General features: G+C 45.8%; 1 protein-coding gene across 5 annotated transcripts in view; it reads right to left on the reverse strand.

Moving 5' to 3' along the window:
- ASXL2 (ASXL transcriptional regulator 2) overlaps positions 1 to 25681 on the reverse strand; it is a 133462-nt gene that overhangs the window by 14529 nt on the left and 93252 nt on the right. For all 5 annotated transcript variants that reach the window (XM_055713998.1, XM_055714000.1, XM_055714001.1 and 2 more), the window contains 5 exons: positions 18899 to 19025; positions 11224 to 11364; positions 9606 to 9769; positions 5132 to 5228; positions 851 to 956 (listed from right to left, as the gene is read on the reverse strand). In XM_055713998.1, the coding sequence (XP_055569973.1) occupies positions 851 to 956; positions 5132 to 5228; positions 9606 to 9769; positions 11224 to 11364; positions 18899 to 19025 (635 nt within the window). The remainder of the gene's footprint in view (positions 1 to 850; positions 957 to 5131; positions 5229 to 9605; positions 9770 to 11223; positions 11365 to 18898; positions 19026 to 25681) is intronic.

Here is a 25681-nt window from a genome sequence, read left to right on the forward strand (position 1 = left end):
TTCTCAGCCTGGTGTATTCCTTTACCTAGTACTGCAACCTGCCATACGGACGTGCACATGCAACAGCCTCCTACTCACCCACGAAACCCCAAACTATCAGACCATGGGATGACAGAAGTAGGGCTTCCAATAATCCAAATGCTCTCGAGGGTTAAAACATCATAGGTGAACGGGGGGAAAACTGGCTGATGGTTCAAGGACAAGCATAAAAGCTGTCACAACGCAGGATAAGAAATTCCTTTTTAGTTATTTGTGTGCGTCTGTGGGTTTTCACGTTTCTTACTATAGTTACTCGCACAGAAACCTGAATCCTCTGCGTAGCCCCCAAGGATGGGAAAATCTTCAAGCAAAAAGAAACACTTTAATAAAAAACTGGCAGACATGGGAGTTTAATCAAATACATGTCTGACTGAAGACCTAGGGAAATACAGAAGATCTTACATAGCAGGTGACTTACTGCAAAGTAGAGCATGTTCAACCACCACATACCCAGGGGTCTCCAGAAACCTGACACTAAAAGAACCAGCTGTAAGAGGGGAGTGTCTCAAAGTATCATAGCAAGGAGTGGGGAAAAACTAAGAAGTAAAATCCAAAGGACACCCTCACCTAAGGAACACAGCACTATGTTGGTTAAAGCATTAAAAATCTTGACAGCAAATGCATCACTTCTGACCTAGACTGCTCAGGCATTTCCTCAGCTCTGTGGCAGCTAGATGAAGCTGGAGACCTTTTTCAGGTGTCAGGACTAATGAAAGCCAGTGTTTGTTACTGGACAGCATGCTACAAATGCAGCAACAGGTGCATCTGGACAGGCGATGCAAGCATAAAAAGAGACAGTTGAGCATCTTACCTCTGACCATAGTAGCTCTCAAAAAAATGTTCCTTCCACAGCTCAACCTTCTTCTCCTTTTCTATTTCTTGCCGTATTCTTAGCTGCATTTCTGGTGTAAACTCACCTGCAAAATGCAACAGAAGATAACTTCAAAAAAATGCTATGGATAAAAGGAATCAGGATAAGCACAGGAGCCTTTGCGCCTGCAGGTAAGAGCGCTATCTCAGAAGTCCCCCCCGCAGCTTGTGACACTGTAGTACTGTGGTACTTCATCATTTCTCCTGAGTTGCCAAGTGTTTCTCTGCTGCCTGCTCCTTGCACTGGACGGGCAACAGCTTCATGCCCTTCCCTGTCAGCATCCACTCTGGCTGCCAATAGATGCTTTACGCAAAATAACACTAAATGAATACAAATCTATACACAAGTGTATGCACGTACTATGCAACTGCCATTTTCTCAAGAATCGGAAAATACTGCCTGTGCGGACAGCAAAGCAGTATGGCACCTTGAAACGACAGTCATGAGTGGCTCTGGCGAAACATGCATGCAAGAACATCAAAGACTTCTTGTCCAGCACAAATGACAGTAAATATTTCTGGCAACGGATGCTATTCTGTCACAGGCAGGTGGGAAACAAAAAGCCCCTCGCACACATCTGAAGTGCACATTTCACACATACACATACTGCACTTTGTAAGAAATATTCCCTAATGTCACGTCTGAACCCTCCCCAAGGCAGCTTTGAGCCATTAAGGTTTGTAAGACCATATGTTAATATTTAAGAGTTCATCATTAGATAACAAGAAACTCCGCTTTTTTGACACAACTGTAGTGCTTTGATGATAGACATGTGACCTTGAGCCTCAAGACTTGATTCGTTCTCAAGGTTTATCCAGTTCGCACACTATTTTGTTTGTACTCTTAAGCACTGGAAGAAAGAGTTACGAGAATCGGATCTTTTCCAACACTGCAGTTATGAAAGGGGAGGGAATCCTTGAAGGGGTCAGTGGAAACTGGGTACTTCTGTCACCGCTCAGTTTGTTTCTCGGCAATTTTCTCCCATGAAATAAGGGGCTCATACGAAATTCTTGCTGAGTTTGTCTCCGTGCACTTATCAAAATACGTCCAAAGGAAACTAAGAGTGTGTCCCTCTTTAGTACATTGTTAGTTGTCAGCACTCAATCAGGACAGTCATCTTTTCATTGCAGCAAGTACAGAGAGCCCAAAACAAAATCTCTGGTACCTCAAGTTCCTTTTCTGTTTTTGTATAAACTTGGTCAGGTAAATCATGGAATGGGTTGGGTGGGAAGGGACCTTAAAGAACATCTAGTTCCCACACCCCATCACGGGCAGGGACCCCTCCCCCCAGCCCGGGCTGCCCCCAGCCCAGGCTGCCCCCAGTATTGTGGAACATGATGTCAAGTGCCTTGCCTGAAGTCAAGGTAAATGGCATCCAAGTCTCTTCCCTTGTCCACAAATCCAGTAATTTGATTGCAGATATCATTTAGGCTGGTGACTTACCGTGATTTGCCCACAGTAAGTCCATTTATCTGTGGTAACTCCAGTCATGATTATCACAGAATGGTTTGGGTGGGAGGGCACCTTATGACCTAAAAGACCATCCAGTTCCCACCCCCTCGCCACAGGCAGGGCCCCCTCCCCCCAGCCCAGGCTGCCCCCAGCCCCATCCAGCCTGGCCTTGAGCCCTGCCAGGGATGGGGCACCCACAGCTGCTCTGGGCAGCCTGGGCCAGCGCCTCGCCGCCCTCACAGGGAAGAATTTCTGCCTCATCTCCATCTCCCCTCTCTCAGGTAAAGCCATTCCCCCGTGTGCCATCGCCACCTGCCCTTGCCCAAAGCCCCTCCCCAGCTTTCTTGCCGGCCCCTTTAGGCACTGGCAGGTGCTCTAAGGTCTCCCCGCAGCCTTCTCCTCCCCAGGCTGAGCCACCCCAGCTCTCCCAGCCTGTCCCCACAGCAGGGCTGCTCCAGCCCTCTAAGCACCCTCTGAGCAAATAAATATAGAAAGTCCACTGCACAGAAAACAGTAGAATGCCTGCCTTTAGACTAATTTACCAACAGGGTACAAAATTCATTCATTTGAAATAGTTTCAGCTGTAGCGGTGAATTCCTGGATTTTCACTGCTGTGGTTATGCCACCTTTGTCTTCCAGTTGGGAGATTTCAACTAAAATCATACATCTCATCAGCCCAGTTGTTCGCAGCAGTGACAACCTATGTGGTAGCTTGCAGTCAGGCAACAGTAACTTTACTTACAAATGTCTACCTGAAGGTTGGTGGGGACCTCAGGAGGTCTCCAGCCAAACCTCCTGCTCAGATCAGGGGCAGCTCAGCCTCCACCAGGTTGCTCAGGGCTCTGGCCAGTCCTGGAAATCCCCAAGGATGGAGATGACGCAACCTCTCTGGGCTCCTGCTCTCTGGTGGGGAGAAATTTTTTTCCTTATGTCCTGGCTGAGTCTTGCCTGTGTTCTCTCATCCTCCTGCCATGCACCACGGTGACAGGCCTGGCTCCATCTTCCTGACAGCCTCCCTGTAGGTATAAGGGGGCTGCGATCAGGTCACCCCTCCCCAGCCTGTATCACTACCAGGGGCTCTTCCTTCCCAGGAGCAGGATCCTGCCCATCTCCAGCCTGTCTTGTCTGGCTGGACAGCAGCCCTGCCCTCCAGTGTGCTGACTGGACCCCAATTTGGTGTCCTTCACAAACTCCACCAGGGACACCAGTAAAAACAGCAAATAGGACCGGTGCCTGGATAGATCCTGTCCGTTCCCACTTGTCACCAGCCTCCAAGAGGGAACCATGGCTCCAAGCCTGACTGTCTAACCAGCTTTTCACCCATCTGGTTGTCCATCCAGCTAGACCCTTGCGTGCCAGCTTGGATACAAGAGCACTGCAGGAGAGAGTTATCAAAAGCGTTGCTTAGGCTGAGGTCAGCGATGCCCACCGTTCTCCCTTTGTTCACAAATTAAGTCATTTTTCATACAGCCAAGCTATTCAGGGTATTGGCAAGACCATCCTCTTCCCAGTTCACCACCACCTTCACACGCCCAGAGGTGTGCTCCAAGAGGGCTCACTCCATGACTTTCCCAATGACACTGAGGCTGCCCAGGCCTGCATACATTAACAGAATTGTTATGAATTCTCAGTACCCTGAGGAGTAGCTGAACAAAGCCCACGGGACTGCTCTGCCCACAGTGGCATCAGGGCTTAATACTCAAGTGGAGATACAGTGCTCAGTGGGAACATCAGTGGAGATCTCCAGGCTTCACCCTGCTTGTTGCAAGCTTCACCACCTTAGTAGGTTCTACAGCAGCTTTACTCTGGTGAGAAAGTCTTTGCATAAACGTAGCTGCACCCTCTAGATGTCTCATGAATGGACAAACGGGTCTGCTAAGAAGCATGAAAACACTAAATGATGGCGGCTAGAACTGGGGGTGGTTTTAACAATTAAACTGATTAGACAGCTGAGTTCTATGCCTTCCTGTTTACTGGCACAAATACACCCAGAACCCACAAATAAAAAGGGTCGTTGATATAGAATTGGATTCCTGTTCTGTGGAAAAGCCTCTTATGAGTCAATCACCTGGGTGTGAGTATATGATACCCGCTTCTTCAAGTGAGTCATGATTGGTGCTACGGTCTTTGTAAAAACTCTGGTAACAGGCTGCGCAGTTTAGTTCTGTAGAGGAAATGGTCCTGGCCCGCAATGAGTGAGCGCGCTTCTAATGACATAATTTGATCAAACCACGGAATTAAACACCTCCAAGTTCAAGATGCAAATGATTGTTGAAGGCACAGGAGTCCTATAGGTCAGTCAATGGCCAACTTAGGTTATATAAAAAACTATGGCTCAAAGGACTGACCATACCACTGTGTCATCAGCGAAGCTGTCTAGCTAAAGTGCATTACTCTGGGAATAGATTTACCTTCTCTACTGCAGTGGGCTGTACTTAGCTATCACAACCTGAAAATAACAACACAACTCTACTGTCATTTTAGCAAGATTTTAAACACATTTTTCCTTCGTCATCTCTTCCAGTGGCTTGCTCATTTTTCCACATGTGAAGTTCAAAAGAAAACTCCTTACTGCAGTCCCCTCTATGACCTTGAGATTACATAGTTCTAGGCTTGCACTTGCTCTCCTGTATTGACTACAGCTGTCTTCACCTAGTAAGTCACTTCAGTGCTGCAACTTCTCCATCAAATATTTTTCACACGTTCCCCCAAAACATTTACTAGCGGAAAGCTTTCTAGCATTCCGTTTCACTGTGTGGGGAGGTTTACCTTCTGACAACCTCTCCTTCCAGCCTTGGGCAGCTGAAGTGAAGAACTCGTTGTTGAGCGCAGAGCCACTCAGCTTCATCAAACCATCCGCCCCAACCTGGAACACATGACAAAGCAGCCAGTATTAACTGGTTGGAAAGGCAAGTGTCACATGGGAGCTGAAAACAGAGCAAGAGTCCCAACATTGCCACAAATCTCTCTGGAATTTGCCTTTAACTCAGAAGACAATCAACAGCCTTCTTAGGGCTGCGCTTAGCCAAGGCTGGGATCCAGGAGGCTGTGGTAAACTTTCCTCCTCCTTGCCTCAGCCCAAGCCTCCACAGTCCTGCCGCCGCACAAACATACACGAGCAGCAGATGGTACAGGTGGCAAGGAGGCTTGAGGAAAGAGAACAGCACAGCCTCTGAAAAGCTTCTTCAGATGCCCTGTCCCCTGCAAGATGAATGCACAATGTCACCTGAACTACCACCCAAAGTGCCAGCTCTGCTGTCTTCTGCTGAACGTAAAATAGTGCATGAAGGAAAAGCAAGGATGTAAAAGTTACCGCATAAAACTTACTTCAGAACACACATAGTCATAACCATGGATGCTTCAGAAAAAACAGGGGAAAATGAAGCTCAAAACCCATTCTGTCTTTGAAATATGGTGAACCAAATAGGGCAGTCATGCTATAGAGCAGGAACATAAAGGACAACACATGAGGCTGAGACTGGAACATCACGTGGCGTGAAATTATAATCAGGGTAATAAAACCTACATGACATTTGCTTTTGCTCTTTTTTTCCTGCTGAAGTAGATGTGGAATTTCTTTACTAGAAACACAAACACACATGTATCATTCAGTAAGTCACAAAAACTTGCAGTGGGCAAAACTGTTGGGCTTCCATTTCTTGCATAAATAATAAATCTGAGCAAAGAAGCAAAATGCAACTGTCCAAATGTAGGATACATCTGGTTACACTGGGAGATCCATGCAGCAAACATTCGGCGGTACAGGACTCAACAGAAACACTGCTTTTCTGGGGGCAGCATTTGTGATGCAGGTAACTAAAATGATGGAAGCGACCCAATAAAAGGTTTTGTAGGTAAGATTTAGTGAGAGATTTTTAATTTTTAAGTTAGAAGCAGCCATTGTAGGGATTACAAAAGCAGAGATTTATTTTCTAGTCCAGATCTCTGTTGATTTGACTACAGGGAGCAAAATTCACAAGACTCTCCTCTGCTGCATATACTGTGTTGCCTGTTCCTTGTGCTGGAGGACAGACAACTACTGCACGGCTGACTGGGTCACGCGTCGAAGTGCCTTCATTTCTTTTCTACAGAAGCCCCAGCTGTAACAGCTCAGACTGAGTCGCTGCCAAGCAAAACACCACAGACGGGTGACCTTTCACAACTGGCATGTCCAACGCCTTCACCTCTTCTCCCGTTTACCATAACCAAGTCTGACATTTGATAAAGCATGCATCAGCACTTGATGTGGTGGGCTGCTCTGGAAGATTTACTGCAGTGAAATGTAAAATTTGTCCTCTCAGGAGCCAAGCAGTATTATTTAGTTAGTCAAAATTTGCGCTCAGTCAAATTCTAATTCAATTTAAGGACAATTAAACTTAAGTCAGGACAGAAACGTCTTACCATCTGCTGGGAGGTTCTTGCCAGTAAACTCCAGCTGCAAACACCATCACATCATATTTTGACACATACCTAATTATTACAAAGGGCACAGGATTTATAAAACAGTTCCCTCAAATATTTATTGTATCAGCCTTGGACTAACAAGTCCCCAACGAATGCTGACTGAAGATTACAATTTATGAGAACGCAGAACGTTAGAACTCCTCCAAACGAACACTATCTGTCCAGCAAAGCATTCTCCATAAAGCAGACCACAGTGCAGCTGCCAAACCCACGTGTACTATAAACATTCTGTGAGAACTGAAAGAGCAGCACAGCTGTGAAGATGATACAACTTCACTAAACATGTATGTCTGGGCTCGAAGTGTCTGCAGCTAAGCTGGTGTCCCTTCACAGTCTACAGTGATCAAATCACTTCAGTGTATGGAGGTGGGGACTCTGTTCATCTTGGCTTGAAGTAGACACCTGTATGTGGTCACAGGCTCTTGACTGTACCAACTGGATTTCCACCTTCTACAAAAGGAGCCCAGAGCAACTAGCTGAGAGACACAAAAAAGTACACCACACAGGAAAGTATCTTCAAGGGACTTGCAGATCTGAGACAGGACATGCAGAAGATTTCCATCTGGAGTGGCATCTTGAAGTCAGTTTTGATATCTAAAGAACATTTAAAACAGCTCTAGGCACATATGCTAAGGCATCTGAATTAACACCCCTACAGCTGAAGTGGAAGCGTAGCACAGAATCCCACTTTGCTCTGAAGCTCCCAGCCAGCTGGGGTAGGAATGCTGAAGACAAACATAACATATGAATAAGGTAAAATCATAGAATCATAGGCTCGTTTAGGTTGGAAAAGACCTTTAAGATCATCAAGCCCAACTGTTAACCCAGCACTGCCAAGCCCACCACTAAACTGTGTCCCTGAGTGCTGTGTCTACATATCTTTTAAACACCCCCAGGGACGGTGCCCCCCCCCCTCCCTGGGCAGCCTGTCCCAGTGCTGGACACCCTTTCGGTGAAGAAATGTTTCCCAGTCTCCAACCTAAACCTGCCCTGGTGCAGCCTGAGGCCGCTCCCCCTTGTCCTGTCGCTTGTGACCTGGGAGCAGAGACCGACCCCCCTGGCTGCAGCCCCCTCCCAGGCAGCTGTAGGGAGCGATCGGGTCCCCCCCGAGCCCCCTCCTCTCCAGGCTGACCCCCCAGCCCCCCCATCAGACTGGTGCCCCAGCCCCCTGCTCAGCTCTGGACACGCTCTGGTACCTCAAGGTCCCTCTTGGAGTGAGGGGCCTGAAACTGACCCCGGGATTCAAGGAGTGGCCTCACCAGTGCCACGTACAGGGCACTGGTCCTGCTGGCCACACTATTTCTGACAAAGCCAGGATGCTGTTGGGCCTTCTCGGCCACCTGGGCACACTGCTGGCTCACATTCAGCCGGCTGTCAGCCAGCCCCCCCAGACCCTTTCCCACCAGGCAGCTTCCCAGCCGCTCTGCGCCAAGCCAGTAACGTTGCGTGGGGCTGTTGTGACCCACGTGCAGGACCCAGCACTGAGCCGTGTTGAATCTCATACAGCTGGCCTTCACCCGTCGATCCAGCCTGCCCAGATTCCTTGGCAGAGCCTCCTGCCCTCCAGCAGATAAACACTCCCGCCCAACTTAGCGTGGTCCACAAACTTACTCAGGGTGCACTCGATCCCCTCATTCAGACCATTGGTAAAGATACTAAACCAAAGGAAGGAAACAACCTTTTTCTATCTACGACTTTTCCAGTATTGAGCATAAACAGATTGAACTTCACTTCCTCAACTCATTTGTTTTTTCCTCCTTTTACATGCAAGTGCGACATTTGTTCTTTTCTCATCTCTTAGTATCATCCCTGCCTTCCATGAGCTGCTGAAGAAAACTGCTATAATGCTGAAATTGCTTCAGGCAGTTCTTTTATGTACCCCTTCGGAGGGGTTCATCAGATCCAGCCGAGTTGAAGCAACTGTCATCCAAACATTCTATTAGCTGTTCTTTCAATACTGAAGACTGAGTTCTTACCCTCTTGTCACTCATGGTAATAGTTCCAGTTATCACCAACTGTTTAATGAAGAGCTCAGTGAAAACCTTCACCGCTTTTTCCGTGCCAGTCCCAGAGCAATTGAACCATTCCTCCCCACTGCGTACTTTTCTGCTTTTCCAAATTTCTCTCTTTGCACACAAAGAGATCTTGGACAGACAATCCACAAAAATAAACTCCCTTCTCTTTTATCCAATGTGTGTTTCAGGGCAGGACACAAGCTCTCTGAAGCAGATCAATTCTATTCTGCAATGAATATGCATCAGAAAACTCATTCGGTTTTCACTTTACCAAATTCAGAATTTGACAGCAGTGACACAAGGTCATGAGAAACGGAAAAGGCTGGAACTGCAGGGCAGCATCCGTTTAGGTATTCTGTGGGAAGGCACCAGTCTAAAAAGGCTGCAGGGTTAATCCTGTACTGAAGAGTCTGGGAGAGCACAGGAGAGAGGAAGCTGCTGAAGCTGCTGTATTCCCATCACTCCTGGCCCTCAAGCTCAGTGTAACAAACATTGTTCTCACTGCAGCTGGGAATATGGAATGGATTAAACAGAATGAAGCCACTGGTTTATCAAACCTGAATTCTTTTTTTTTCTGGTAGCAACAAATACCCAAATGAATCACTGAAGAATTTTCCAATTTTTTGCACTGTGCATAGAGGAAAAAGTCTACCCCATTAGACATAAACACAGTATTTGGACATCTAGTCTGAATTACTTCTAGAGACACTCCCAACTGACACCTAAGAGCCTAGCTTCTCTCCACAACAGCAACCATGACGTACCTGCCTGTCCACCTCTGGCAGCAGCAGCAGCAGGCGCTGCTGGCATTCTGTAGGCAGAACAGAGAACGTGTGCTTGTTGATCAGTGCCCGCAGGTTTGTGTTCACGAGGATGGAGTCAGGAGTTTCCACATCAATTTCGGCACACTTTGTTCTCTTCAGCTGCCCTGCAATGAACCAGAGACATACATCTTACCTAAGAGAGGATTAAAGGCTCCTGTGGAGTTCACTGTACCTGAGATTTTCAAAATGCCACCTTAGTAATCCATTCCACACCTTGACTCAAAATATACATTGTACCTTTGCACATACAGTTATAGACAAAATGTGGGAGGTCCTTTCCAGCACAGCAAATTTCCAGACCTAATACATTGTAGCCTGCGTCAGCTCACCTAGCTTTTGTAGGAATCCTTCCTATCTGGGGACTGGCAAGGAGTCTTTTTCAGAGGCGTTTCTAGAACTGCTTTTAGCCACATCCATTTTCTATTTTAAGACTCTAGTTAAGGTCAGTTTGCTCCTCAGGATTTCTTCTTGGACTTTCCTACTTCGGTCTCAGCAAAAGCATTTCAGAAAAATTAATCAGCTTATTGTGCTTGGTAGAAACCACAACACTAGACAAAGCAGTAACACTGAGTAACTGTTCCCTTTCCTTTTCCATGTTTGAAAGCCAGCAAGTCCAGCATTAACCTTTCTGCTACAGTCAGCCTCACATATGTGCTTCAAATTCAGAGAAGTGTAACAAAGAAAGCATATGTACTGTGCACTCTTACTTCCTTTGGATGCATCCACTGTCTACTACTGGCAAAACACCATGTGTTTTGAAGCTTAGATTAAAAGGGCATTATTAGCAAAATGGTTAATATTAAAGCAGACACAGCTCCCCCTGACTTCAGAGATGGCAGCAATTAATTTTTAAGGTAACAGTACCTAACAAAATAAATGCCATGGAGGCTTGTTTCGTTAGGAGAAGTTTGCTCTATTAGAAGTCATTCAGAAAACGGCTCTGCAGGCTTATGATACACTTAAGTCGCAGAATTTCCTCATTACAGGGGACAAATGAAACATGCCATGAAAAGCATCTGTTTTCATCAATGATAAAGAAAATCTAGGATGATTAGCACAGATTGAGGCCTCAGAATATCCTTAAGTTCACTAAAGTCAATTGCATTGTTGGGATATGCAAAGAAACCCCCAAAGGGACAGGAGGGTTGAGAAAGACCTAACTTCAATGAATGGGAAGGAAGCCAAATAACAGTGGGGTCTGAAATATAAAGACCTGGGAAGGAACTTCTTTCTTCTTTTTAATGTTATCAAAGTGTCTTAAGTACATTAAAGAGCCTGCTAAATAAGCAAGTCCTTTTTTACTTCTCAAACAACAAGTTGCAAATTCCCAGGTAGAAACCCCTGATGGTGAGAAATGAGAGAAGGCTTATTTGCAATATGTAAGGTTTGAATTGTTTATCCTAATCTATACAGTATACCAGCAGTACCTTCCAGAATTGTCCAGAAGTCACTTTAGCAATGGAATTAATTAAACATTTAACTCAGTTTTGCTATTTAGGCTTTATGTTCTGTCATCAGAGCAACCACATCTCTGTAAGCAGAAAAATAAATGTCTTACTTGCATGGAGCCTGTCAGATCTCTGGAATGGTTTCTTCCCCAACCCTGGCAAGGAGTTATCGAGCTTAACGGAGGAAGAGGAACTGGAGGTGGAGTTCTGAGGGCTGCTTGACTGTCCATCTGACTGCTTTCCTTCCCAAGCTGCACAAGAAATTGAAACATTTAAAACGGGAATGTACAAAGGCATATTACATGAGACATCTGTTTGGACTGAAATAAGGATTCTTTAACATGCACACCCTAATTCTAGAAGCTCTGGGACCAGTACCTGTAGGATACTTGTATTCCTTTGTTGTTGTAGCACTTAGTTCCCAACAGGCTGGAAGTAGAAGACCCCTTTGTAGCTATCCAGACTATTGCAAAATAAAAGGATGGACAGCTGTTGCATTTGTGGTTTGAGTCTGACTCCCACTTAGTCCCACCTTATTTCTTGTCTACATCCAATCCACTAATGATTTTGTTAAGACTTCCTTCCAGCAAGATTTAGTTTCTGTTTGAGTTCACTGTGGGGAAAAATCTCTTCATACTTACGTGTACTTTCTGAATTTTAAACTACTATTGTGGCTTTTGTTCTTTTAGACCACCCTCAGTAATTCCTCCTCCTCTTTCAAATACTCAAGAGATATTTTCATGTCCTCCTCCAAAGTCACTACTTTGCCACACTAGACAGATTTCACCACTATGATGTCTTCTAACAAATCACTGCCACCCACATTCTCTTTTGTATAGCAGTATTTTTTCTGCTGGTGGGGAAGAGCTTCTTCCCTAGATTCTCACTGCCTTCCTTTCCCTCCTCTTAAGTGAGATGAACTCAGAACACAAGATGGTCTTCCCTCCGCTCTCTTTAGGTTTATGCGTAATAACAGAAACTCACTCAAGTTTGGAAAATTACTTAAGTCCCATACCTCGAAAGAGAAACTCCACAACACACATGATCAAGTAAAAAACTGAACACTGGCTCTGATTAATGACTTGCATTAATCAAGTCCTTCACCCAGTCTGCTAGCTTTGCTTCCCATGTGCCCCTCTTTCTCTTTCTCTCTGCCTCAATATATCCCACTGTCCTGGCTGTGAACTATTCCTATGTACTACCACATGGATAGGAGGGAAAAAAAGAACTTCATGAAGTATGATGAGAAAACAAAGCCACTCACATTGCCATAGCATTCAAAGACTTCTACAGTAATCAATTTACAGTCCAATGGGGGGCTGCATGAGCACACACAGTTCCTACCCTAAAACGGTCGAGTAAGGTCATAGCATAACCTGAGGAATACGGCTTTCCTGAGACCACATGGAAATGAGTTCGATCCTGAACTTCTTTCTGTCCCTCACAATCTTTAAGGCAGGAAAGCTCACATGGCTTGATGCTGGCATGGATAGATACAAACTCTTCAGGAAAGATAGGCAAGGAAGATGAGTCAGAAGGTTGCCTCTACCCATACAAGTCTGTGGGACAACATGAGTTGAACCCAAGGGACCTGGGGGAGCCCACCAGTGTCCTTAGAAGGCCTCTCTCTACCGTCATTGAAAAGAAATGAAGATCATGGGAGATTCCTCACAACTAAGAAAGGAAAACGTTGCACTCACCTTCAAAAAGGGCCAAATAGACAATGTGAAAACAGACAGAATGGTTAGCCTCACTTTTCTCCCTGAGAAAATCATGGAGTGACCCCTCTTGGAGCACATTTCTGGGCACACAAAGGACATAATGATGGTAAGATGATCAGAGGGCTGGGAGCACCTCTCCTAAGGCAAGCTGGGAGAGCTGGGGTGGCTCAGCCTGGGGAGGAGAAGGCTGCAGGGAGACCTTAGAGCACCTGCCAGTGCCTAAAGGGGCCGGCAAGAAAGCTGGGGAGGGGCTTTGGGCAAGGGCAGGTGGCGATGGCACACGGGGGAATGGCTTTACATGAGAGAGGGGAGATGGAGATGAGAGATGAGGAAGAAATTCTTCCCTGTGAGGGCGGCGAGGCGCTGGCCCAGGCTGCCCAGAGCAGCTGTGGGTGCCCCATCCCTGGCAGGGCTCAAGGCCAGGCTGGACGGGGCTGGGGGCAGCCTGGGGGCTGGGGGAGGGGTCCCTGCCTGTGGCGGGGGGGTGGGAACTGGATGGTCTTTTAGGTCATAAGGTGCCCTCCCACCCAAACCATTCTGTGATAATCATGACTGGAGTTACCACGGATAAATGGACTTACTGTGGGCAAATCACGGTAAGTCACCAGCCTAAATGATATCTGCAATCAAATTACTGGATTTGTGGACAAGGGAAGAGACTTGGATGCCATTTACCTTGACTTCAGGCAAGGCACTTGACATCATGTTCCACCATACTGTACATGAGCTGGGACATTAGGGGCTGGATGGGTGGACAACCAGAGAGGTAAGCAGCAGGTGAGGTGGCCAGGCTCAGCCAGCCATGCTCACACCATGCCTGGAGGCTGGCAACAAATTAGTGCCTCAGGGCACCGGTCCTGGTTCCCATTTTTATTTGGGGGAGGCAACAGAGCACTTGCTCAAGTTTGCAGGTTAACTCCAAATTTGCAAGGACCAGTCAACACACTCAAGGGCAGAGCTGAGCCAGGCTAGAGGAAGGGGCCAGCAGGTACCTTACAAGGACAGACGCTAAGTCCTGCCCCAGGCAGGAAGAGCCACTAGCAGTGATACAGGCTGGGGGCAGTTCTGCTGGAAAGGACCCGGGGGTCCTGGGCAGACATAAGCTGAACTTGTGCCCTGACACCAAAGGCCAACAACATCCTGGGCTACAGGACCACAGCCAGCAGATCGAGGGAAGCGACTGCCCCGCTCTGCTCAGCGCTTGTTAGACCACACCTTGATTCTGCGTCCTGTCCCAGGGCCTCTAATGCAAGGAAAAAGCCAGGAGCGAGCTCAGCTGAGGGCCACCAAGATGCTCAGGGGACAGCAGCACTTGCCCTGTGAGGAGAGACTGAGGGACTGGGGCTTCTTCAGGATGGAGAAGAGCAAAGGTTGAGGAAGACCTGGTAGTCAGGGAAGCCAGCGGGAAGATGGAGCCAGGCCTGTCACCGTGGTGCATGGCAGGAGGATGAGAGAACACAGGCAAGACTCAGCCAGGACATAAGGAAAAAAATTTCTCCCCACCAGAGAGCAGGAGCCCAGAGAGGTTGCTTCATCTCCATCCTTGGGGATTTCCAGGACTGGCCAGAGCCCTGAGCAACCTGGTGGAGGCTGAGCTGCCCCTGATCTGAGCAGGAAGTTGGACTGGAGACCTCCCGAGGTCCCTACCAACATGAATGATCCTATGATTCTAACATATTTGCAGAGCAGTACTAGAAATGCTGGATAAGTTGACAAGCAGAATGTACAATACTTTGCAACTGCAACATAGCAGCAAAATACAGGAAAGTGAAAAACACCAACCAGTAACAAAAACTTAATAGAGATGCTGGAAGTAAGTAGTTTACCCGTGATTGAAGTGGATGTGGCAATAGTTTAGGAAGTGTGAAACCGAAATAAGGAGAGAAACCGATATGCTGTGACCACCTGGCCCAGGGGCCTGACATGCAGTGCCTGGGAAGGACCAGACAGCAGGCCTCCAGCAGCAGTATCCTGGCCACACTCAGGAAAGGCAAAAGCCTCATTAGAATCACAAAAAATAAAGACATCAAACAATAGTTTAAGTAGTCTAAGTGACATGAGTGTGGATTACTTACTCCATTAGTCTATTTTAATAATGACTCTATGTTAGCTAACAATCTTACAAAATATCCTACCTGTTTCAGTCCCTCTTATGTCTCCCCTGTTCCTACTTCCCCAAGTGAAGATGCAGTTCCTCCTGGGGCAAGAAGCTCAGGAGATGAGGTTCTCGCAGAACGGTATCTGCCTGCCGCGCTAATGAATCATTCAGGTTTAATCCCAGTTAGCAGCGAAATTAAAAAAAGTCTTTTAAACCATAATTTTATCTAAAAACTTCATACACCCAGCACTGCATTTTCTTAATACCATCATGGGAAATATGTAATGTTATACTGGATTAATTTTAGCTTCCTTCTCAGACCACACCAGTCTAGGTGTAAAGGGCACAAGTGCCAGTTCAGGACTGCATTTCTAACAAGGAAGATGATATTAACCTTTTTCTCCTTAACCTTTTTGAAAGGGTGTGAACTATAGAGCTGCCTGGGAACAACAGGCAACCTCATCAACTGTTAAGTACTTACTCTGCTATTAAATGATGCATGAAGTACAGCTGATAAATAAGCCTGTTCCTTTCAGTCGGATATATGGCGCATAGCCGCAACCTTGCATATGGCTGAACAGATGTTACAAGAAACATTCCAGCAGTACATAACCAGCAAGCCAGGACAGACTGGTCTAGTTTTGGTTTGGATTTGTTCAGCACTACTTTGAAAGGGAGAATAAACAAACAAACTAAAACACAGAAAGAATTTGATACTAAAGAAACTCGGCACGAGATGAGGAAACATCTCCAGTTGTTATGTAAAAGACAGTAGGGGGAAGCAATCAAACAACCTGCACTGTGTCCATAGTGGATAGGACAGGAAATCTTGGGTTCAAACCCAAGGAAGCAAAAAAAAGATTCTGATCAGAGGCTAAGAAAAACATTTTATGGGTAAAGTTAAAGCAGGAAGGGCAAGACTTGCTGGAAGTTTCTGGCCTTTGCGTCAGCGCATCTCTCGGAACAGACTGAAGAAAACATCTGTCAGGATTGCATCATAGATCCTGCCCTGCAGAAAGGATGCGGACTAAATGTGCTCTCAAGGGTGCTCCTAGGCCTGTTTTCTGAAGGCTTTATGAGATTTCTTAACCTGACCAGTGAATTTCAGCTAAACATTCATGTAATTACACCAGGAATATGCAAAAGCAAAATGTTTTTCACGCTAATATTGTCTTATTGCTGTTGTATAATCCTCTCTGGCTACTTCTATACCAGTAAACGGAACGGTGACACTGGGCATTCCCCTGGCCCAGAGAACAACTGGCACAAACTAGCTTTGTTCACATCCTTATGCTTCCCGTCTCCCCGCAGCAGGGCTGACCACAAATTAAACTGCCTGCAGGGAATGACGTCTGGCCTGTGCTACACACTGAGCTGTGCCAAGTATTGCCTAGGAGACTGCTGGCTTGTCCCGAGTCAAAGCTGCGTCAGGGAATTTAGCAGAATGGATTGACTGAGTGCCAGTTCTTGTGCCCAGTACTTTGGCAATGACTGACTTGGTAGCAGAGATGCAGCTTCTCTCTCTCCCCACACGCAGTTGTTTCTTGTTCTAAGCGCAGGCTTGTTGGCTGAAGGACTGACCGTTTGGAAGAGGAATTTTTGGGACTGGAATAAGAATAATGAAGGAACCTCTTCTTTCTGTAAGGTAACAGGCTGGTACTACCTGTGTTATCACGCTTTACCAAAAAATCATTTTTAAGAAGAAAAATAGCTTAGGATTTGGGATTGGAGATGTAGTTTTGTTGTGATCTGATTATTTCCTCTCCCTTTTTTAATTTCTTTTTGGTTGTGTTCTCTCCTCTTCCCCAGGCCTTGACTGCCAGTCTCAGCAACTCCATCTGTGAAAGAACACCTGACAGAAGTCTTCCACAGCGAGCATTCTTGCTGCATCTTCCTCAATAGTTACATTTTCATGATCACCATCTTTCCGAGATAAATCAGGGCCAGTAAAGTAAATCAAGGGTGAAGGATGGAAAAAAAGGGTAATTATTGAGGGGGAGGGAGTTTCTGTCTCATAGAAGTGCCTGAGTTTGACAAGCAGCACAGCATTTTACCCATGATAATTAGTGTAACAGATGGGGTATAAGGCCAGGGACTTCAGAAGTACACAGGGCTTAGACAGGGACTGTGCACGTGTTGCAGAAGACTGTGAAGCAGGATCAGAATCAGCAGGGCTGTGAAGCAGAGGAGGAGATTGTTGGTTTTTGGAAGAGATCTCACCCTGAAAAAGCCAGCCCTCTTCCTTTTGTACACACACTGCTGATCCTGCTCCTGCCTCTCTCACTGCTATGCCACGTATACTAACCCTGTGTACCTAAATTCTGTTTGCTTCTCAGGTCCCAACACCCCGCTCCATTACACCTGCAGGACTTCATGCCAATGAATGGCCGAGTGATAAAAGAACAGGTGTGATTCACTGTACAGAAATATAAAGTGATATACAAAAAGAACAGCTCCCTTAACCTTACAGATGTACTGTTGGGCCCTAAAATAGATAATCACAACTCAGGAAAGAGTCCCAGACTGAAAAGTTCTAGGGAAATGCCTACTTTTGGCAGGGTCAAAAAAAGCAAACTGAATGCTAGGAGTTGTTAAGAAAAGATGAACAAAATATAGAATGAAAAAATGTTACTATACAAATTCAAAATGCATCTTGCACCCTGCATACTGTGTACAGTTTTCATTCTCTATTGCAAAAAACACATAGCTTTCCATAAGAGGAATGAGAAAATAATAGTAGATTTCTCCTCAGATTGAAAAAGAGATGCCTACAGAAGTCATGAGTGGAAACATTGTTGAATAAACAACAGTTGTTCACTGCCTGTTTGATAATTAGGAGACATCAAGTAAAGGTATAAGGAGCCTGGCTCAAAAAAGCCCCAAAATGAGTAGTTTCTACAGCATGGTGTTTGCCACGAGGCATTTACAAAGTCAACTTTCCCATCCACCAGGTTAGGTAAATCCACTGAAGAAAATCCCACCCAGTCCAAGAAATACAAAGACAACTCCTCCTGCTTTGGAGGATCCCGCACACTACTACATGCCTACCCTGCTTTTACACACTCCTCAATGCAGGTGCTATCAGCAGTGCAGGGCCCAGGTCACCAGGCCAAATGTTTTTGATTTCATGGCAGACATCAGACCAGTGGGTCTATAAATACCAAAAAAGCAAATGGATGTTTTAGTGATGGTAGGATGGTAGAGAGCCACTACTTGTAATGCTTACAGATGACTTGACAAATTGTGGATTCATAAAATAACTGCGTTATCTGCAAAGTCATTTACCTGTACAACAGGAAAATCAGTCTATACAAACACAGAGGCATTTTCTGCATCTAAAAGAAACCAACTTGAGCCACGCTTACTGAACCAGGAGCTTATAATGGAAATCAGTTACACTGAAAAGGATTTAAAGAAAACTAGCTAGAAGTAACTACCAGGAATTTATGGTAGCTAGCAAAACGCTGCTGCTGGTAAAGGTGCTAACGCGCTGTTGAATGAGCAAGAGAAGAGCAGTGACCTCATTAATTTCTAATGCAGCGTAAGTGCTGCAACTCTCTCGGGGATCTTTCAGATCAGAACGTACATTCTTTAGAACAAGACATGAAAGCCACACTACAGAATAAGAAGCTACTTCGGAAAAAAAATAAATACTAAAAGAAACACCATCTTGTTTGCTTAGCCATGAGAAGCACCTGACCACAGCGTACAGGCAACTACAGGGGAAGACATCACAGAAAGCAGCTATTTAATCACACAATGGCATAATAAGATCTATTCAAGATCTATTCTTAACTGAATGCATTCCTAATAAAAATCAAAGCCAGGAAAAGAGAAGCTCGACTATTTCAGAAACAGAAAGAACGCCATTTGAAAAGAACACTTTCTTCTCATCCCCTAAGAACAACAAAAGGCAAGTTGAAGAGAGACAACAGTAAAAGAACACATAGTGTCACTGCCACGTACCAGACTTTGCAGGTGTGGAGTCACTGGCTGCCTTGACGGCCTTCAGAAGGACGTGCTGATTAGACGACACAGGCATGCCTGCTCTGCATTGCTGCTGCTGTTGCTTTTGCTGCTGCTGTTTCAAGGCCTGGGGAAGAGGACAGAAGAACAGAACCAAAAAGAAATTGAAAATGTTCTTATAAATCATTAGTACACAGTACAAACTGCTTTTTTTACAGCAACTGATAGCTGATTCTAACTATGTCAAAAGTTCAAAACAACTTCCAAAACACACTCAGTTTGCGTGGGACACTGACACTGTCTATTTAAATATGATACTGTCTATTTAAATACACTACTACAAATTTTCTACCTTTGCATCTAAAGCAAAATGTTAATGGATGCAGAACATTTTAAGTTGTGTTGTTTCATGAAAAAAAAAACCACCAAAAAACCCCAACGCTCTAGAGAATGCAAAGAGAAAGGATTCCAAATCTGGAGCTGGTTCAAGAAGTAATTATACAAATAACTTCAAAGTAAAAGTACCATCATGTAATTCATTTCTGTCTCCTGGAGAAGCAAGTAGTAACTTACTAAAAACCTTCAACAGAGACACTACCCATTAGGCAAGACTTTTGTAATAGGACAGTAACAAAGATTAAGACACTAAAGGGAAGAAAATATAATTCTTTGTTTCCGAAAAGACTGCTAAGGTACCACGATACAGTCTAAAAGGCACAAATGACTAAGACACGGAAGTAAGAAGGCATTTGGTGAAACTGCAGCATTTACCCAAACCAAAGTGTCTGTTTTCAAAAAATGAAAGCCAAACCCAAATAAATTTAACAGCAGAATAAATTTCAACATATCAAGTATACCACGGAATCTCATACTAAGTAGTAACAGGAAATCTGTGTTGCATATATACAAATGAGTGGGACCATTAACACCTTACATAACAGCAACAACAATACTGTACCTAGAACTAGGCGAGAGACTAAAAGTAGGCAGGAACCTGCAGAATCTGCTACAGGAGGAAAACAGCCGAGAGACTGACTTTCAGTTTGTAAAGACATAAATGAGGAAGACTGACAAGAGGATACGGATAATGAACAGACACGTTAGAACCCTATTTTCTGATTTATGAAATAGTTCTTATTTAGCCATCCATTTCTACCACAGGTTAAAAAAAAATTCAGCAAACTGAAACAGGAAAATTGAATATCAGTAGGAAGAAGTAACCTCTGCAATATGCAATTAACCTCTTATTATTGAGGTCAAAGGCTTTTAAAAAAAAGAGATCTAGAAAGAGAGACCTGGCATTCATACAAGTAACAAATCTATAAACAAGTTCAAGAAAGCTTTTACAAATTCTTCTTTGAAGATAAACCACAGGCAACAGTGAATATCAAGAAAGCACTAGACTGCGAAGACTACTAGTATGTTCAGGAGGCTGTGCAAATGCTGTACTGCCATTATGCGAATCACTTCAAATATTTAAGGTTTCGTATATTCAATTCATCTGCTATTCTGTACGTCATTTATTGCTGCATTTATCTCAGCTTAAGTAAAATAATTCTCCTTTTGTTCATTGTGTCACCTCAGTTCTTGGTCATGCAGCGCCCGAAGTGCCCACGCCAACGGTGGCTGAGGCATGTGTGGGAAGAGGAGGAAAAATTATTCATTAGATATCTCTTTTTAAATACTGTGTCAGCTTTGCACTTACGTTCTTGGTTATAAATGTTTTGAGGTTTCTTGAATAAATCTAAATTTATATTGAGTCCTGTCATAATCATAGAATAACTCAGGCTGAAAGGGACCTCAGGAGGTCTCCAGTCCAACCTCCTCCTCCAGTCCAAACTCCACCAGGTTACTCAGGGCTCTGGCCAGTCTTGGAAACGCCCAAGGATGGAGATGACGAAACCTCTCCAGGCCCCTGCTCCACTGCAGGGCTGCCCTCATGGGCATAAAGCTTCTCCTTATGTCCTGTTCTTCCTTATACTTTTAAACTTATGCCCGCTGTTCCTCACTGTAAACCAGGCCCAACTCTCTGTAACACTCCACACCAGGCAGAGCTCCCCATAACACCCTATACCAGGCCCAGCATCCCTCAGCTCCCCTATAACAGCACCAGGCCACCTGTAACGCCATACACAATCACAGAATGGTTTGGGTGAGAATGAACCTTGAGGACCATCTAGTCCCACCACCACCCTGCCACAGGCAGGGACCCCTCCCCCAGCCCAGGCTGCCCCCAGCCCCGTCCAGCCTGGCCTTGAGCCCTGCCAGGGATGGGGCACCCACAGCTGCTCTGGGCAGCCTGGGCCAGCGCCTCGCCGCCCTCACAGGGAAGAATTTCTGCCTCATCTCTCATCTCCATCTCCCCTCTCTCAGGTAAAGCCATTCCCCCGTGTGCCATCGCCACCTGCCCTTGCCCAAAGCCCCTCCCCAGCTTTCTTGCCGGCCCCTTTAGGCACTGGCAGGTGCTCTAAGGTCTCCCCGCAGCCTTCTCCTCCCCAGGCTGAGCCACCCCAGCTCTCCCAGCCTGTCCCCACAGCAGAGCTGCTCCAGCCCTCTCAACATCAGACCCCGCTCCCCCCTAACACCCCATGGAGGTCCCCGCTCCAGCAGCTCCAGCCATGCAAAGCCCCACACTGTCAGGCCACCTCTATCAGGTACCAGCTGATCAGGAAAGCTCTAACTTCTCCACACCCACCGATCAGGTGGCAGCTTCCAGGCTCCACACAGCTGCGGAAGACTCTGGAAGCAGCGGAGCATCTCCCCAGAGCCGGGAAGGCAGCAGCCCCCCCAGCACCCCCCAGATTCCCCCTCTGTGCCCAGGGGCTCAGTGTTGGCCTTCTGTTGGCCTTGAAGCTGTCCCTTGTCCTGGCTGTGCCACCCTCCGTGGAGGGCAGGTGTCCCTCAGCCCATTTGCACAGCGGGCCGCTCTGAGGCAAACCCCGCCGCTGAGGGCGGAAACCACCACTTAGTTCTACAGAGCTGAAAAAGGGCATAAATCAAAATGGCACCATTCAGGCTCATCAGCACTTCCTTTAACCGCAATTAAAACGAAGACCTTATGTCCCCAGCTGTGCTCCTCCCTGTCAGCTCCACCGTGGGTGACAACAGGGACAGCAGCAGGAGCTGCTCCTAAGCACCCACCTTCTTGCTCTGCACCTGCCTACAGTCCAATACCGATGTTAAAAACCCACGGGGATGCACCTAGTGGGCAAAAGAAAAGCTGTATTGTACAGCTCCCTTCACATAAAAGGACAGCTTTTGTTAAGTGCAGCCCAAACCAGTCCCTGGCCATCTGCATGGAACAGATAAAAGTGTAATGGATAAAGATGGAAGCCAACGGTATAAACCTCATCAGAAGGAGATGGTGTAATTTCTAATATTAAAACACCATGATGAGATATGGATCAAGGGAAGGGATCCTTCCCCTCTGCCCAGCCCTGGAGAGGCCACCCCAGGAGCGCTGGCTCAGTGCTGGGCTCCCCAGCCCGAGAGGGGCACGGCCAGGCTGGAGAGGGTCCAGCGAGGGGCCACCAAGATGCTGTGGAACTGGAGCCCCTCTGCTCTGGGGCAAGGCTGCGGGAGCTGGGACTGCTCAGCCTGGCGCAGGGCAGGCTCAGGGGGTTGGATCCGTGTCCATAAACACCTGTGGGAGGGTGCCGACAGGACGCAGGCAGCTCTGCCAGCGGTGCCCAGTGCCAGGACCGGAGGCGACGGGCACAGGATCAGAAATTCCATCTGAATACAAGAATCACTTTTTTTACTGTGAGGGTGACCAAGTGCTGGCACAGATTGCCCAGAGAAGTTGTGGAGCCTCCCTCCTCAGAGGTATTCAGAAGCTGTCTGGACACAGCCATGGACAACTGGCTCTGAGTGACCCTGCTTGAGCAGGCAGGTTGGACCAGGGGGATTCTTAAGGCTCCTTCCAATCCCCACCAGTCTGGGTTTCTGTGAATTCTGATGGCATTGGGATGACCACTCAAGCTAAGTAAGGATGAGACAAGGTCAGTGGATTGGAGAGGATCAGAGGAACGTATTAGAGTAGTACCTGCATTTTCCATCGACAGGTGAGAAACTGCTCATTTTTCTGGATTTGGATTATAAATTAAATGTGGTAGGGTTTTGTATCAGCAGACACTCACTGTAACAAAGGGGGTTTCTGCCCATCATTGTTTTATCTTTATGGCAGGATGAGCACTGACATGCCTCTGCCAATCCTCTAACCCAGGATTTTTCCCAACAGTGGTGAGGAATGCAGCCATCTGCTTGCTTACTGTACTGTGTAGTGATGGCACACCAGTGTACACCGTATTATTCAGCTGGACTTTACAGTTTTAACTCTGATGTGTTTATGAACTAAATCCTGATCCTTATTTCTTAAAGAACCCGATACTTATTGTCAGCATAGTGGCACCATGGTGTTTCAGGATTAAAAGTTCTTACTTAGAAGTCTGCTCTCTCTTCCCTCCAGTAATACAACAATTACTGAGCACTTAAGACGAGAGGGATGAATCCAACCAGCTTTCTTCTCCAGTGCACACTAGCAAATAATCTGTCACAGATATAAAAATATGAAAGCTTTCTTCAATTCCCATTTCACTCAGTAGCTTATGTTTTTCCTACTACTCTAAACCACTGCTGTCTCCTTCCTATCTGTATTAGCTCATTTTATCTACTTTCTATAACTTTTCCTGACCACAGTGGCAACCATGTTTAGGAAGAGGTGGAAGATGCGATATTGGGTCAAACCAGCAGAATTCCACTGGAACTAAAATTAAGCAAAGGATTAGGCACGCCATGGTCTTAGTTTGATCTAAAGCTAGAGCAAACTTAAGTAAGGTAAGTTAGAACAATTGAACGGTAATGGTGTTCTTCGGCAACGGCTTTTTTTCCTATGCAGCTAGAAGGCAAGCAATTCACTATGCTACAATTTGATGGCCTACTCCGGGACGTAAGAATTGAGTTCAGGGAGAAGAGCTGTTGTGGTGGAAGATGATGACCACCAGAGACAGCTTTTTGCCCTGCAGACAGCTGCAGAACTGTGAAGTACAAACAGGTATGCTATGCAGACATCAAGGCCTCCATGTGGTTCCCCATTTCTCTTTCAGGGTTCCTGATATTTTTCCCCCAAAATGAATGAGATTAACAGTGACACTGAGAACACTGTCTAAATTTTGGATCTCGTTGGCTCTGACGTATTTCATTACATTCAGAGACAATGCTGCAATAAGGATACTTAGGAAATAGACATCTCAGGATAAGAACGTTGCACTGGAAGAGAGAAAGAGGGGAATGAATAAAAATGGCGAGGGAAAGTCTGTGGGAGCAAGAACATGGGGAATTCTGACATGAAAAGCAGAAAATTATTAGGCATGTAAGGACAGAGGCTAGGAAGAGAGAAGCAGATGGAGCATGGGTTTGGAAATGGTGTGTGGGTTTGCCCAGAGGTCCCTTCCAACCTGAGATTCTGTGAAACAGGAACCTACAGACCAGAGAAAATGAAGAGGGAGCTGCTGAGCATGAGAGGGGAAAGAACTGTTTGTAACAAGCCCTGAGCCTGTTTGATCACTCTCTTAAAAGAGAAAAGCCTTTGCGGATGTTGGTGAGAAATGATTGCCAGCCAGGCTTAAAGAGGGATGAGAAGGGAAAAGCAAAGAGTATAATTAATATCTTGCTGAATTAGCGAGAAGCAATTTTCTGAGGATTCAAATGAAAGTGGAAGCTTGACTCTCAACTTCAGAAGAAAATCTGCTTAAAGTCACAACACAATCTCACTTCTTTATGGCAGCTAGCAGCAAGCAACATCATACTAACACTGATGCTTCTGTCAAGAAACAGCCAAGTGGGAAAAGAAAGAAAAGAGAAGATTCCCTGAAGCTGGCATCTCATTTTGACATCAGCTGAGCTCTCTCCTGCTGGAAACAAAGCTCCAGTTTATACAGCTGCCTTATCTTCTCCTGTAATATTCTCCTCAGCAATATGCCCTAATTAGGTCCTTCTCTCTCACTGCAGATCCTTTTCCCAAGGCCACAAGCATCTCTGGTAGCTGAATGCCATCCTGAGTGTTGCTTCTCAGCTGGAAAAAGTCAGGAAAACAGGCTGGGCTGGAAAAGGTACATCGTATCTGGAACACATTGTGATTTCATCTGCGTGTGACAAGCTTCCATAATCCATGGACTAGCACCTCCTCTGCAACTTGATTCATAACTCCTTACAGATTTTTACTTTACTAAGGAGTAAATCTAACCCTGATAAAGCATTTCCTTTCTGAGTTTCATGGAAAATTAAACAATGCAGTTGGGGAAACACCTGCAAATAAGATGTGCAGGGGCCTAATTTATCTTGCATTTTTCATTAGGAGAAACAAATCATTTGAAGTACACTCACTCATTCCATCCTGTGTGCACACAATTAACACTGTCTACTCAACAGTCATTCCCCAAGCATGGAAAATAATCAGTCCTCCTCTTTCTCTTTTAACACCCAGTGGAGGTGCAACACAAAGTCAGCGTGCTCTTCTTCCCTCCACATATACATACACACTGCACACAGAGAATTCCTTGGAAGGGAAAGTATGCTGCTAACTCGGGGAAGAAGTCAGTGGATTTAATTCTTTTCCCCAAAACACCTTCCATTTACTAAGACTGTAGAAAGCTAAGTGCACTCATCAAAAGGCTGAGTAAAAGATGCTGTTGCTTTCCACCCATTCTCTAAAATAATTTTAAAAAAGTCCAGATGCTTATGTAGGGAAAAAGCAAAATAACTAAACAGCACAATATTTTGAAT

The sequence above is a fragment of the Falco cherrug genome, chromosome 6 (genome assembly GCF_023634085.1).
Source record: "Falco cherrug isolate bFalChe1 chromosome 6, bFalChe1.pri, whole genome shotgun sequence".
In the NCBI taxonomy this organism is placed as follows: Eukaryota; Metazoa; Chordata; class Aves; order Falconiformes; family Falconidae; genus Falco; species Falco cherrug.